Source organism: Sebastes umbrosus, chromosome 24, assembly GCF_015220745.1.
Source record: "Sebastes umbrosus isolate fSebUmb1 chromosome 24, fSebUmb1.pri, whole genome shotgun sequence".
Lineage (NCBI taxonomy): Eukaryota > Metazoa > Chordata > Actinopteri > Perciformes > Sebastidae > Sebastes > Sebastes umbrosus.
This window is the reverse complement of record NC_051292.1, coordinates 5086207-5098959: the sequence shown is the minus strand read 5'-3', so window position 1 is coordinate 5098959 and position 12753 is coordinate 5086207. Positions and strand designations below refer to the sequence as shown.

General features: G+C 39.2%; 1 protein-coding gene across 4 annotated transcripts in view; it reads left to right on the top strand.

The window, feature by feature from the left end:
* Positions 1-1083: 1083 nt before the first annotated feature.
* LOC119483527 (gamma-aminobutyric acid receptor subunit gamma-3-like) overlaps positions 1084-12753 on the top strand; it is an 87660-nt gene continuing 75990 nt past the window's right edge. The window contains exons 1-2 of one of the 4 annotated variants that reach the window (XM_037761727.1): positions 1084-1466; positions 1813-1967. In XM_037761727.1, coding sequence (XP_037617655.1) covers positions 1306-1466; positions 1813-1967 — 316 coding nt within the window. In that variant the 5' untranslated portion in view covers positions 1084-1305. Of the gene's footprint in view, positions 1467-1812; positions 1968-5821; positions 5983-8031; positions 8132-12753 lie in introns of those variants that run through there. The other 3 variants (XM_037761729.1, XM_037761730.1, XM_037761728.1) reach the window with 3 other exon arrangements.

Here is a 12753-nt window from a genome sequence, read left to right as displayed (position 1 = left end):
AATAGAGGAAAGTAAAATAAAAGAAGATTATATAGTTGTGTAGAAGAACTTTTTTTCTTTTTTTATACCATATATATCATCACATGACCCCTCGTATATATCTTGTGACCCTTTGGAGGGACCCAACCACTAGGTTGGGAACCATGGACTAACATACCTACTGTAACTATATTTGTATTTATTACTAATACTTAGTATCAGACCGTACTAACAATGTAACATGTATTAATATATCAGAAGGGCCATTTTCATGCAGAGCAAATACTTTTACTTTTGAAGCACATTTCTACTGATAATAATTTTGTAGTTTTATAATGACTTTTAGTATAATTTTGAATGAAGGACTTTTGCTTTTAATGGAGTATTTTTACACTGTGGCACTGCTACTTTTACTTAAGTAAAGACTGTGTTGTATCAGCATTAATAATCAGTTGTTTATGGAGGTCAGTGCTGCAGTGACAAACTAATCCTCCTGACTGTATTTCTGGCTGCAGCCACCAGAGGGCAGTGGAGCCTCTCACTGAGCTGCTGCTGCTGTTTGCATCAGAAGCCTCAGAAGTTAGAGAGAGCTGAGCAGAGAGCTCTCCAGTCTGCTGGGCTGCCCTACTGAGTTGTGCGCCTATTCAGAAAAAATGTCTTATTCCGAGTGTGACTCTGTGGTACGAAAACGGGTGTGTAAAGCGTGCAAATGGATTCCAGCTGTGACCATCATCAAATATAAAAACATCAGTATGAAGATAAAAAAAAAAAAAAAGTGAAACTGGACACCCTGCTGTTTTTTTTATTATTATGACTTTATGCTCATATGGTGCATCATCAGAACACTGGGGGTTTATATGTCATAATTAATTTGGAAAAATCCAAAAAACACATCATCATTGATGCAGATGTTTAAATGTGTAGATAAAATAGTGAAATAAATGACGCAGCTTGCAAAAAGAAAACACATCTGGATAATGCAATTGTGGTTTTCAGGTATGTGCACGGTGTATGAGTCACGCAAAAGATGCTCGTCTCCTAAAGGTTCAGCACCAGCAGCAGCAGCAGCACTGTTGCCCACACACAGTCGTTCAGAGAGAGAGAGAGGAGGGCGCTGCTGGATCCCGTCCATTCAGCTCCACATCCGCTGGACTGATCACATTGATTGATCATCTGGTGCGTCCCAGGAGGAACCCCCCTGCTGCGGAGCTTGGGAGGAGGAAAGGAAAGGGGGGTGAAAAGGAAAAAGGACCGCTGTGTGGTGGTCGCTGGATGACACGCAGAAGAAAGTGTGTGGGCGGATGAGGAAGTTCAGAGCACGGATTGATGGTCACACACCTACAGTGCACTTTATCGCAGCAGCAAGCAGCAAGCAGCAGCTCAGCAGCAGCATACCACCAAATTTCCTGTGATTCGGAGGGTGATGCATGCATGGGAATAATGACAATCAAGTTCATCCTCTTCATACTTCTCGTTCAGGCTGCTAGGTGAGTCGCACCTTTTTTTTTTTTGTATTATTTTATTTGCATGACCAACAGCTGAGAGGTGTTAAAAGTTCACATGTGTGGGGGGAATATAAAGGCAAGTGCGCATTTCGTGTGAATGAGTGGCTGTTTTTTTTTTTTCTAAGGGCTTTCCCCACACATGCACACTCACACACACACGCACACACACACAGACAGACTGCTGTGCCACAATACAGTCTCCATTCATATTAAACTCAATATTCACATATAGGCAGCTGCTGTGCAAAGTTTTTTTATGGTGTTTATGAAAGGGGTGCACATAAACATGATTAACAACCCCCCACCTCCTGTTTTCCCCCTCCCTTAGTTCTGATCTACTGGATTATGGCGCCGACGATGAAGATCCCAACGACACCACTGTCACTCAGATGCTGGTCCCCAGGTCGCACCAGGAGGATGCCACACTCATACTCAACAATTTGCTCAAGGAATACGACAAGACGCTGCGGCCGGATATTGGAGGTAAGGCTGATGATGATGATGAGCTCATGTGGAAAAAGGCAAAAAAACTTAGAGGAGTTCAGGGTTAGTGGAGCTGTCCATGGTGCTGGTTGTTATTGGAGCTGTCCATGGTGCTGGTTGTTATTGGATGAGGAGAGGAGTTGTCCATGGTGCTGGTTGTTATTGGATGAGGAGAGGAGCTGTCCATGGTGCTGGTTGTTATTGGATGGGCAGAGGAGCTGTCCATGGTGCTGGTTGTTATTGGATGGTAGAGGAGCTGTCCATGGTGCTGGTTGTTATTGGATGGGCAGAGGAGCTGTCCATGGTGCTGGTTGTTATTGGATGGTAGAGGAGCTGTCCATGGTGCTGGTTGTTATTGGATGAGGAGAGGAGCTGTCCATGGTGCTGGTTGTTATTGGATGGGCAGAGGAGCTGTCCATGGTGCTGGTTGTTATTGGATGGGTAGAGGAGCTGTCCATGGTGCTGGTTGTTATTGGATGGATCGAGGAGCTGTCCATGGTGCTGGATTTTATTGGCTGGGTAGAGGAGCTGTCCATGGTGCTGGTTGTTATTGGATGGGTAGAGGAGCTGTCCATGGTGCTGGTTGTTATTGGATGGGTAGAGGAGCTGTCCATGGTGCTGGTTGTTATTGGATGAGGAGAGGAGCTGTCCATGGTGCTGGTTGTTATTGGATGAGGAGAGGAGCTGTCCATGGTGCTGGTTGTTATTGGTTGGGTACGATACGATAATACGATAATACTTTATTGTCAGACAGGTCTGAAATTTGTTTTGCATAACAGCAGTTCCATTTGCAGCATCACAGAAAGGACAGAGACAAGAAACAAGGATACATACATTTAAACATTACAATCACAGAAGACAATATTCAGGGCCCTTCAACGTACATTTGAAACACTGGATACTGTGGCTTTAAGGCTGTTTAAAGTCTCTTGGTGTGTCTCAGCTTGTTCCACATCTCCATTAGTTAATCTAATGGATATCTAATGGAGATATTCTGCATGTATTTCCCATTATTTTATGCATGTTTCCTTAAAATGCAGGTGGCCATGTTTGGTGTATTTGTCCACTATAATTGAGGATAAAGTACTGTATGTTTGGACAATGTATGGCTGGACAGCTGAGTTTGTAATAATGACCCCAGGCCCACAGCTTGCTAATAACATTGTTTGTTTACTGGATAAAATACAAAGGTGTGTGAATGTGGTTTCAGCAGTAGTGGACTCAGGCTGTCTGAGGGTCAGGGGCGGAAAAATTAAAAGGGGACACCGGTGGGGCACCATCACGCAGAAAGTTGTCTAGCATGTAGGGTGGCACTGCATCATGTTTTCTCCATTTTAAGGGTACCCTAAAAGGCTCTTTATCATGTTTTCTCTACTGGAAGGGCACCCTAGAGGGCACTTCATCATGTTTTCTCTACTGAAGGGCACCCAATGGGTACTTTATTATGTTTTCTCCACTGGAAGGGCACCCTAAAGGACACTTCATCATGTTTTCTCTACTGAAGGGCACCCAATGGGTACTTTATTACGTTTTCTCCACTGGAAGGGCACCCTAGAGGGAACTGCATCATGTTTTCTCGTTTTCTCCACTGGAAGGGCACCTTAGAGGGCACTTTATCATGTTTTCTCCGCTGGAAGGGCACCCTAGAGGGCACTGCATCATGTTTTCTCTACTAGAAGGGCACCCTAGAGGGCACTGCATCATGTTTTCTTTACTAGAAGGGCACCCTAGAGGGCACTGCATCATGTTTTCTCCACTTGAAGGGCACCCTTTTGGGAACTTTATGACGCTTTCTCCACTGGAAGGGCACCCTAGAGGGAAATTCATCATGTTTTCTCTACTGAAGAGCACCCTAAAGGGCACTTCATCACATTTTCTTTACTGGAAGGGAACCCTAGAGGGCACTTTATCACTTTTTCTTCATTAAAGGGCACCCTTTTTGGGCACTGCATTATGTTTTCTGAGTTTTAAGGGCACCCTAGAGGGCACTTTATCATGTTTTCATCTACCATAACAGGGGAATCCAAGAGGGCACCTTTGCTGTGGTTTGTTCGAACATAAAGGCACCAAGGGGGGCAGTCAGTTGCTGACCTGACTGATCCATAGTCCAGGAGTCAGGACAGGAAAAGCTCGGGCACCACAAGTCTTGAATTTTGAGCGACGTAGTGGATCTGTAAAAGCCCACTGATACATAGTAGACTCCAATTGTGTAGTGCTTTAAAAGTAGAGGGGTTAGGGTTAAGAAAGCCAGTGTAATGAAGCCAGCACAGGGGAATGAGTAATTGTGCAGCAGAAATTTTAACTAATTGTAGAGGTGCTATGATTTCTTGGCTTAAACATGAAAAAACATGCATTACAATAGTCAAGAGTTGACAAAATGGTGGATATTTTGTTCAAGCTGTTGGAAAGATAGACAGGGGATGCAGTAAATGAAAAATAACAGGACTGAATGACTTAAGATGTGTCTCAAAGTTCAACTGGGAATCAAAAATGACTCCTTTTTCTCTACTGGAAGGGCACCCTAGAGGGCACTTTATCACGTTTTCTCTACTGGAAGGGCACCCTAGAGGGCACTATCACGTTTTCTCTACTGGAAGGGCAGCCTAGAGGGCACTTTATCACGTTTTCTCTGCAGAGGCGATAGAAATTCTTCCATCCTCACATTTAGCACCTTTAATGAGGCTTGGCTTTAATTTTTTTTTTAATCTGAATGCTGATTGTAGTTAGCAGCACTATCAGTGTATGACATCATTAAATGACATCATCTCTGTCCAAGATAAACCATGTATCTCGTAATTAGATGATTTTTTAAGAACTTTGTAGATGCACTGAAGGTGTTCCTCATATGACAAGAAAAATCAGACTGAATGGAAAAATATAGGGGTGGGTATTTTTCCCTACCTCACCCCTACAGGAGATTACAGGGCTGGCATACCATACATATAAGATTGCCTGTGTGTGTGAGAGGTTGAGGGTGGTAGCCTGAGTCCAAATCATTCTCTGATTGCACCCGTATTATTCCTGCACCTGTGCTTTTGGTGCAATCAAAACTTCTTGGAGGAGGAATGTTCCTCTTCAGAGAGGCACAGGGAGGCCGGCCGCTAATCAAATGGTTACTGGTTTTATCCCTGAAGTGTTTTCAACGGTGGGCTGGGCCGACTGGAGAAAGTTCCCTGTGTTGAAAAGTGTAGTCTTTACCGAAGTCTGTCTTTCTTTTTAGCTTTTTAGACACCTGACACACACATAGTGGTGTTCAGATGTTGTCTATAGATGTTGTTGTGTCCCAATAGGATCTGTTTTATTCTTCTTATACTCCAATTTACTTCTGCTTTGTTCACATTTTTTTCTCCTCTATTTCTTTTCCCTGCATTTGGGATTTTGCATTTACAATCAGCAATGAAAAAAAAAAAAGAAATCAGAGGAATAGTTGATCTGATATGTAGAAACCATTTGGGTATTGCTCTGCTCTACATTTTTGGAATAAACACAGTCTTAACTTATTTAAATGCTATAGTTGTTTTGTTTCCTGCAGCTAACTGTGACATTTTTGTTCACCTCTTATTACCTAAATGGTTTCACGCATGCGCAGTGGCAAAGGGCCGGAAAGGGGGCGTTTGAGATCGACCCCGGAAGCACCCCTTATTTATTTTATTTTTTATTATTAAATTAAAATATTAATTTTCGTCATCAAAACGTTTGTTTAAAAGTGACTCTAACACAAATTTAATTCACATTAAAATATAAATAATTGCAGTAACTTCCGGCAAAATCTACCCCCAGTTGACCCCCCTTCTGATTGGTTGCTCAGAGCACTACGTCAGAGAGAGACTGTAGTAACCGTTAGCAACGTCCGGATGAATTAGCCAACAGTTAGTTTAACTACACGGCAGCTAAACGTAAACAAACACGTGTTTTCGCTATTAATGTTGTAAGTTATCAACCGGGTTGTTGTTCCGTTAAAACGAGCGACGGTGGAAGTTGACTGCGACGCCGAAAAACGTCTCAACATTGTGGAGTAAGTAATGCTAATAATCAGTTTCATGAACTTCACCTGGTAAACCGCCATATTGAGCGGAAATCACTGGTGTTACATTAATGTCTGTCCCCCCACTGTGGAATGTTGTTTACATTTTCATTATTGTGATGAAGGTAACACAGTTTATAGTCTAAGTGTATAGTATATAAGTCTAATGCAGTGAGGGCCAAAATGCAAATGTACTACGGAGTATTAGGGCCACATTGAGGGGAAAACATCTGAGATTTACAGAATAAAGTCATAATATTACGAGAATAAAGTCATAATATTACGAGAAAAAAGTCATAATATTACGAGAATAAAGTCATAATATTACGAATAAAAAGTCATAATATTACGAGAATAAAGTCATAATATTACGAATAAAAAGTCATAATATTACGAGAATAAAGTCATAATATTACGAGAAAAAAGTCATAATATTACGAGAATAAAGTCATAATATTACGAATAAAAAGTCGTAATATTACGAGAATAAAGTCATAATATTACAAGAATAAAGTCATAACTTACCGAGAAAAAAAGTCGTAATATTACGAGAATAAAGTCATAATATTACGAATAAAAAGTCATAATATTACGAGAACAAAGTCATAATATTACGAGAATAAAGTCATAACTTACCGAGAAAAAAAGTCGTAATATTACGAAAATAAAGTAATAACTTTACGAGAAAAAAAGTCGTAATATTACGAGAATAAAGTCATAACTTTATGAGAAAAAAGTCGTAGTATTATGAGAATAAAGTCATAACTTTATGAGAAAAAATTCGTAATATTACGAGAATAAAGTCATAACTTCACAAGAAAAAAGTTGTAATATTACGAGAATAAAGTCATAACTTTATGAGAAAAAAAGTCATAATATTACGAGATAAAAGCCATAACTTTACGCCAAAACAGTCGTAATATTACGAGAATAAAGTCATAACTTGACGAGAAAAAAAGTCATAATATTACGAGATAAAAGCCATAACTTTACGCCAAAACAGTCGTAATATTACGAGAATAAAGTCATAACTTGACGAGAAAAAAAGTCATAATATTACGAGAAAAAAGTCATAACTTTACGAGAAAAAAGCGTAATATTACGAGAATAAAATCATAACTTTATGAGAAAAAAAGTCGTAATATTACGAGAATTAAGTCATAACTTGACGAGAAAAAAAGTTGCAATATTACGAGAATTAAGTCATAACTTTACGAGAAAGAAAGTCGTAATATTACGAGAATAAAGTCATAACTTTATGAGAAAAAAAGTCGTAATATTACGAGAATAAAGTCATAACTTGACGAGAAAAAAAGTTGTAATATTACGAGAATTAAGTCATAACTTAACGAGAAAAAAAGTCGTAATATTACGAGAATTAAGTCATAACTTTACAAGAAAAAAAGTTGTAATATTACGAGAATAAAGTCATAACTTTACGAGAAAAAAAGTCGTAATATTACGAGAATAAAGTCATAACTTTAGCATATATTCTTCAATATATTGTAGCATGCAAGAGGAAAGCTTACAGTAAATATATTTCCCCTGCAGTTATGTTGACAATGTAAATATATCCTATTTTGGGTATTTTTCATAAAAATCTTAAATTAGTTAAATAAGGATATGATAACAGTTTCAATTGAGAACCATCTATGGAGGTCCTATTAATTAATTCATGTTAATCAAGTAAGTGAATTGTTTTTATTTGTCCAACATAGAAAACAACCTAAAGAATGAAACTTCTCCTTAAAAACTTACTGGCAAGTTTAAATATTTAAAATGATTTTAATTAATAATTTCAATGCTGTTGTTGGGAAGTGTGTCCTCTGCCTCTATTTGTCCTTCTTAATTTGTTTTGGTAGCTGAGACCAATTCAGTAACAGGAAAGTTAATGCATCAGAATTAGATATTTTTGTACAATTTTGATGTACACCATTATGTTCCTCTGAGTAGCTTTGTACATACCAGCCCTGGAATATCCAGAAAAGTTTCTTATACAAAGGTATTTCACCCCCATAATATCCCCTGTTTTCTTATAAGTTTGGCCTCCTGGGTTTCTAGAAATTGGACAACACCACCCCAAAAGTATGGCCTCGAAAATTAACAGCATCTCGCTGGCACAGTCTCAAGATCATCAATGGTGAGTACCCAGCAGTGCCCAGATTCTTTAGTATCAATAAAAACAAGTTCTACTATAAGTCAAAGTTTTGCATTATAGAAGTAATATCAGCAAAATATTCTGAAAGTATCAAAAGTAAAAGTACTTTATCTGCAGAAAAATGTCCCCTGTGATTAGAGCTGAGCAATATATCAATATAATATCAATATTGTGATATGAGACTAGATATAAACTTAGATTTTTCATATCGTAATATGGCATACGTGGTGACTTTTCCTGGTTTTAACAGCTGCATTACAGTAAAGTGATGTCATTTTCTGAACTTACCAGACTGTTCTAGCTGTTCTATATTTGCCTTTACCCACTTAGTCATTATATCTACAATACTGATGATTAGCTATCAAAAATCTTATTGTGTATATTTTGTAAAAGCACCAATAGTCAACTCTACAATAACGTTGCAATATCCATATCGAGGTATTTGGTAAAAAATATTATGATATTTCTCCATATTGCCCAGCCCTACCTGTGACTGATATTATTATATATGACATTTTTATATTGGGATGTAGCAATGTGTAAGTAGGATTTCACTGTTGTAGCTGCTCAAGGTGGAGCTAGTTTTCTTACTTTATATATAGTTGCTAGTTTAGTCAAGTGCTTCCCAACTTACAGTAGGAGTCGTGCCATTCCAAAGGGTCACAAGATAAATGTGAGATGATTAATGGAGAGGAAAGACGTTGTAATGCACAAAAGTACATACATTTTTTGGATGATTTTCAAATATTGGCTTTTTTGTGTGAACTATTGGATTGTTTCAACTCTGTGGGCCGTAAGACTGTGCTTCCCTTGTAGTCGAAACATTTGTCTCTCAGCTGCAGGTTCTCGTGGGTTTGAAGTTAATGTTTATTAAGACTTGGTCTGAGACTCCACTCTGTACCTTGAAGTTGCCACCTTCAAGCCTGAAAGACTTTCATTCGTAATGGCTTCCGTTGGCGAGTTTTAGAGTTACGCTCGAGATGAAGTTTGAAAAGAGTTTGTGGAAAGACTCTGGTGGGAATACTTATCTCCAGATCATTAAGAGTGTTTATTTGTGTTCTTAGGTTATTTAAAATGACCAAGGCGAGCACCCCGGCTTTCACAGACAATATAACCTGCTGGTGGGAATTGATTTTTTTTCTCACCTCCGCCGCCGGCGGCTCGCTCGGCTCGGTTCAGTCGGGGTAGCGGAGGGGGAATCTCCCTCCAGCGCTGCTTCCATAATTAAGGCTGAAATTTTGATGAGATCCAGTTGACAAACCTCCAGTGTCGTCCATGAAATGTTAATGTCTTAGCAGGATAATGTGAGGCAGCGGAAACACACGGGCAAAAAAACCCACACGCACACACTTGACGTAGAGATGCACACACTCGAGGATGACGCTGAGTCAAAGACAGATCTGGGACATTTAAGTCATTTTAAAAAAGAGTGGGTTCAGTTGAGAACTGCTGCACTGAATCTCTGTGAAACACACTCAAAAACAAGAGTACACTCACATAGACAGCCAGCTACTGAAGTCAGAAGAGTTTGGCTCATTTCCGAGATACACCTGAAAATCAAAGTCATCCTCTTCACACACTCACACACACTCACACTCACACGGTATCAAACAATGCTTTTCCGTTTGCCTCTTTTTTAAATGCGAGCAACTTCCCCCCTCTGTAGTTCGGCTTGTTTATATGCTGCTGGCTGTGGAACCAGCGCACATACTGTTGTTTTAAGCATATTTGAGATTTCTGTATTAATTGGCCATTAATTCAATATAAGACGTGTATTTGTATCTCACAGCGGAGCTCACTTATGTGGTAAAAACAACCTCTTTAAGCTAAAGTAAAGTAGGGGAGACTAGGAATGGCTGTACCGCTGATTTATATTCTCTTTTTTGTGTTAGACCTTCGTTATGTGCTTCACCATTTACACTTCTTTTTTGTATGGATTAAAAAAGCAGAAACGTGTTGATTAGTGAGCTTTAGAGGTGCTGATAGGAAGGCTAGCTGTTTCCCCCTGCTTCCAGTCTGTATGCTAAGCTAAGCTACTCCTCTATCAGCTCTAATCTCTAAATATCTAAATATTTAGCATATAAACATGAGATTGTTGTTGATTTTCTCATCATGAATAATAAGCGTATTTCCCCAAAATGTTTGTCATTTTTAAAGATTTGTATTAGCCACAAATGAATGTGGGATTATGTATACTGTATCACTAATTTCCCTCCCAAGTTACCTTTTTAGTGCAGTTTAGGCGACCTCAGTTTTCAATACAATTGGTGTGTTTTTTGTGCTTTAATTGTATCATTTGGGACATGTACATTCTGTGATTATCACTATACTTATGTTTGTCAAAACCATCTTTAAAGGACCAGTGTGTAACATTTAGGGGGATCTATTGGCAGAAATTGAATATAATATTAATAAGTATGTTTTCTTTAGTGTATAATCACCTGGTAATAAGAATTGTTCATGGAGCCGCCATGTTTCTATAGTACGGACAAACTAAATACTGGCTCTAGAGAGGGCCATTTGCGTTTTCACGTTTTAGCGCCGGCCTATGTAGTTCTCCTACTCACTTGGGACACGAGTGTTAGTTGAAGTCTGCAACCTCAGCACTAGATGCTGCCAACTCATACACACAGAACCTTTAAAACTAGGAGCTAAAGAGCTAGATTTTGTATTTTCAAAATATAACATACTAGCATAAGCTAATCATGTTATTTACCTTTGAAACCTGCTGATTTAATGCACATACTGTATGAAAGCTGTGTTTTTCAAAACAATATATTTAATAAAAAAATAGCTTTGCTAAAAAATCACATTTAGCTGTGAACAATTATACTTAGGATACTTAAATTTAGTCTTTATTTTACAGATTATTATGTTACTTAGCAATCAAAACTGTCAAAAGTACAGTTCAGTTGCACAGCAGTGAGGTGAAACTTGCAGAAAATAAGAGCCGAAATCTGAGATTCAACCTAACAGGGTTATTATCTTAGTTCCCTTGTTTGTTTTCCCCCTGTCTCTTCCTGTCTTGTGAAGTCAGCAGCGGGCCTAATCTTCATATAAAGTGGGTGACTGGTCCACTTGTGAAAAAGCGTCCCACATTTCCCCCGAGCAGAACGCGAAGTGTTGAGCCTCACCTTACCCGATAAGAAGCAGTCCGCCTTGGATGAAGATGAGATGCTTTTGTGTCCCTATTGTGTCACTTTCCTTTTGGATTCAAAGTGTGATCACTGCATGCGATGTGTGTGATCCCCGCGTACCGTGCGTCGGCACATTCGCGAGTGTGTCAGTGTTTGCGTGTGCACTCACCAGGGATTCGAGGACAAAGCGGGTTGGAGTGGAGGGCTTTAGTATGCTGTGAGGGCTCTGCAGCCACGCAGAGGGATGATTCAAGGAGTTCGATTTGAGCCTCACTGTAAAAATACAGCAGTCCTCCAACAAATTACATCTAAACAAGGTTAAAGTCTTGAGCCCACAGACAACCATCTCTTGTTGTCCTATTAAAAATACATCACACATTACCATTAACGCACACACTGTCGTTTGTTTTGACTTAATCCCACACACACCATCCTGCTGCTGTAAATACTCACTAGAGCACCAAATGTGTATTAATCCGCTGCTGAAAATAGTCCCCAATAAATGCTGTATTTAGTGCAGTTTGAGTAACATTTGCTAATATCCACAGAGCCCAGGTGATTTTAGGAAATTATAAAAAGAAACTATATTTCTGTGATTTGTTTTTAAAGATTTCAGCTTGGGGGCAGAGAGCCACATACAGAGTAGGGAAGTCAGAAAGGTAATTTGATTAAGAGACGACTAACATGGTTTTGGTCTTTAATATTAATGGATTTTGTCACTCGTATTATTATTTTTTGGAGCTCCAGTTCCCCTGATATGGGAATATGAGTTTGATTAGATTCTCTGAGTTATGCTGTGGGCTATAACTTGAGCCACGTTTTTTTTTTTTTTTAAAGCCCATATTTATTTTAACAAATTGGCACCATTAAAAGTATGCTGAATTAGCTATTAGCAGATCCTGTTTGCAGTGTAGTCGTGGGCGTACAGACAACTATCACTAGATTACTTTGACACTGAAGATGTGATAATTGTCAGGCAAGTTCTGCAGTTACAAGCAACTTTTTTTAATGATTTGTAAGTGGATTTGTGGACATATTATTTGCGATGGACATCTGAGATAGCATTAGGGATGTCACGATACCAGAAATCTACTGTAGTAGTCGATACCAAATCCTTGTTCTTGTTCTGCCAATTTCAACACATTTTTGTTGTTCGAAATGTGGCATTATCAGGGGAAAAATAGGGTCGACAGTGAGTTTACTGCGTCCCAAACACATTTGCTATCATCCCCTGGACGTCGTTAGTTTCAAACCCTGGCTGTACCTGCGTAACTGTAGAAAAACGTCACGTTTCCTGAATTTTGGCATCGAGTTGGTACCGAAATATCTGCTTTCGTGACATCCCTAGATAACATACCTGTGTAAGTCACAGCGAATCTAAAAATATTTGTTTCATGTCAGAGTTCAGATTTGACTGAGTTATGACTCAGAAGGAACGCCAGCGGGCCAAACTCCAATAACTGACTT